The sequence below is a fragment of the Octodon degus genome, unplaced genomic scaffold, assembly GCF_000260255.1.
Source record: "Octodon degus isolate 3935 unplaced genomic scaffold, OctDeg1.0 scaffold00006, whole genome shotgun sequence".
Taxonomy (NCBI): domain Eukaryota; kingdom Metazoa; phylum Chordata; class Mammalia; order Rodentia; family Octodontidae; genus Octodon; species Octodon degus.
Genome location: NW_004524582.1, coordinates 14,948,631 through 14,951,648, shown reverse-complemented (window position 1 = coordinate 14,951,648; position 3,018 = coordinate 14,948,631). Strand labels below are relative to the sequence as shown.

At 40.4% G+C, this 3,018-nt stretch overlaps 1 protein-coding gene across 1 annotated transcript; it reads right to left on the bottom strand.

Annotated features, from left to right (window-relative positions):
• Positions 1 to 377: 377 nt before the first annotated feature.
• Positions 378 to 794, bottom strand: LOC101591028 (thiosulfate sulfurtransferase/rhodanese-like domain-containing protein 3). Its single transcript, XM_012516449.1, has one exon. The coding sequence runs from the start codon at positions 792 to 794 to the stop codon at positions 378 to 380; it is 417 nt and encodes a 138-aa protein (XP_012371903.1).
• Between the last annotated feature and the right edge of the window lie 2,224 nt (positions 795 to 3,018).

Below are 3,018 nucleotides of genomic sequence, written 5' to 3'. Positions count from 1 at the left end.
ATAGTACAAGTAACCTGGTCTTTGGAATACTACTAAACTGTTTTATATGACTGAAAAACTAGCTCTTGGAATCCAAATGTACAGTTCCAGAATGAGGCATACCCATTATCTCAACCCTCAGTAGCCTTTGAAAAGGATCAGTTGGGGGAGAGGGTGGGCATTATACTCAATTTACAGATGTGAAAAAGACTGAACAAATAGGTGGCTTATACAGAATGCCCTTACCGTTAGCCAGTGGTGTCAGGACTAGAATTCTCTTAGTTCATTCTACTGTCCTGGGCAGCATGTACATAAAGAGCCAACTTGCACTCCAAAATTTAAAGTCCTTGTTTCTTCTCTGAGAATTCATAGTTTGACCTGTCCTTTCATCCTCTAGCCTAGTGCTTAACACTGTTAAAGCCCAGAGATCTTGCTGTGTCCAGAGCCTCCTTGCTTCTTACTCTCTCTTCTTCTAAACAAGGGAACACCAGACTATCTGACTGGGATGGCTTGGCTTCACAGTACTTCTCCTTGAAGTCTCTTGAGTCCATCTGTAGGACTTCAGTTACTTCAAGCAAGGGTATATTGATCGATCCAGGGATTTTTCCATATTCCACAATTTCCCATTTCTGTCTAACATCAATTAACATAATACTATTGAAACTCAATAGGTTTTTAAGTTCCTTGCAAGTGACATCCTTAGAAACAGTTTGTAAATTATGGACACTTCCTTTTATTGACTTCAAATCAAAAAGGGCATTTTTCAGAGGCTCCAGCAAGGCCCTGCACACCCACAGGAGCACCAGTGCACACATTATCCTGTATTTCTTCCTCTGAGAAGTGTATATTCATCTCAGATGCCCATTTTTAGATTGGGTCTTTGAATTTGGAAGGCCTGATTTTTTAAAATTCTTTGTGTGTTGTAGACAGAAGGTCTTTTTCTGAAGGACAGTTGACTATAATTTTTTTCCATTTATTGGTTTTCTTTTTACTCTGTTGGAGATTTGCTTTGAAGTGCAGAAAATTTTCAAAAAGATGAGATCGCCAGTTGTTGACTCTTTTAAGTATTTCCCATGCAGTTTGGCTTATTTTTATATTTTCTGCAGAACCCCAAGGATTGTGTTTTCTTGAAGTCCCCCACTATTTCAGAGGCCCTGTAGTTTACCCAGGCTATGTCATTCTCTTCCTTTACACTGATACACAAGGAAGGCAGTCTGACCCCAGATCTGTGTCAGACACAGGCAATTTGTTAAGGCTCAAAGACTTGAATCTGAGACTTTCAAATCCAGAGCAACTCAAGTGGGGCCAATCCTTTCACTCGGGTTGCAGAGCCAGTGTTCATCCCTGCCCAAACTCAGTCCTCTCAAGAGGTTTTTTTCTCACCTACTCCCTGACTGTAGCTGTCTCTTATGACTGTCTCTTATCCAGTCACTGTGGGAAGGTAATACTGGGAAATGTGCAGTGAGGTCTTTCCCCATCCGAGTGTCTCAGATTCAAATGGTCGGCCCTTTCCTGGACTGGCACCCTTAGCCCACACTCTCTCCAGTGATATGGCAGGCACTGGTGGTGGGGTCATTGTCCTGCTGTTGCCTGCTGTGTTCACAGACACCCATTTGAGCAAAAGCCTGTGCTGTCTCTGCAGATAACAACTGCTAGTCCTGTCCATAGCCCCTGTTTTTCCTGCCAGCTCTGAGAGAAAGTCTAGAATGTTTCATTCCCTTTTCTGGATTCTGGCCCACCTCTTCTACTTCTCTGTAGCTTTTGATTTTCCTGCCAGTTCCTTTCTGATTCCTGAGGATCTACCTCTCTCTCTCTGTGTCTCTCTCTGTGTCTCTCTCTCTCTCTCTCTCTCTCTCTCTCTCTCTCTCTCTCTCTCTTTCTCTCTTTCTCTCTCTGTCTTTATTTTCTTCCCCAAGTTGTTAATTTTCAGTATCTGTATTCCAAATCTCAACCTGAATTTTTGCTTCTTACCACTCAGCCATCTTGAAATTCCCCAAAGATTTAAATGTTGAAACAGAAACACTTAATCTACTGGAAGATAAAATAGGTAAAACTCTTGAAGCCATGACTTATAAGCAAGGACTTTTTGAGCAGAAACCCAGTTGCGTTAAAAGTAGTCTCAAGGATCAACAAATAGGATCATATGAAATTTAAAATCTTCTGCACAGCAGGGGAAACAACTAATGGAGTAAAGACACAACCTATATGATGAGAAAAGAATTTTTCCAGACACACTTGGAACAGAGGACTAGTATTTAGAATATATAAAGTAATAAAATAAACCTTTCCAAATAAAAGCACAATCAAAAAAATGTGCAAATGAAATGAACAGTTCTCAGAAGACAAATTTCAGGGCTGGCCAGATAGCTCAGCAAACTAAAGCAGAGCACAGTGGCTGGGGTTTGATCCCCTGCATGCCGTGCCTGCCTTGCCCCCAGTATGTGCTGAGACAGTGATTTAGACTTGGCGTGGTGCCACATGCCTGTAATCCCAGCAGTTGGGAGGCTGAAAACAGGAGAATAACTATGAGTTTGATCTATGTAGTGAGACCCTATAGACCCTGCTGACTGTGTACCAAATGCATAAAAAAAGAAGACCAAGTTCAAATGACCAATAAATATGTGAAAAAATGTTCAAAATCTCTGGCTATTAGAAAGACTCAAAAATAATCCTGTGGTTCCCTCTTACTCAGGAAAAAATGTCTATCATCAAGAAATCAAATAATGCTGGGAAGATAGCTTAGTGGCATAAGTGCCTGCTCTGAGTTTGATCAGTGCAAAAGAGAAAGAAAGAAAGAAAGAAAGAAAGAAAGAAAGAAAGAAAGAAAGAAAGAAAGAAAATGAAATGAAATAGTAACAAATGGTGGTGAGGTTGTAGGGGAAAAGGAACCCTTTTACATTGTTAGTGGGAATATAAATTAATACAGCCACTGTGGAAATCAATATGGAGATTAAAAAACAAACAAAAAACCCCCTAAAACTAAAATTAACAAGTCCATTTGACCCAGCTAGTCTCCTAGTAGATATTTTCTTGAAAGAG

Coding starts and splice junctions, on each gene's coding strand:
- LOC101591028 (XM_012516449.1), bottom strand. CDS start 794: ATGTGTGCACTGGTGCTCCTGTGGGTGTGCAGGGCCTTGCTGGAGCCT.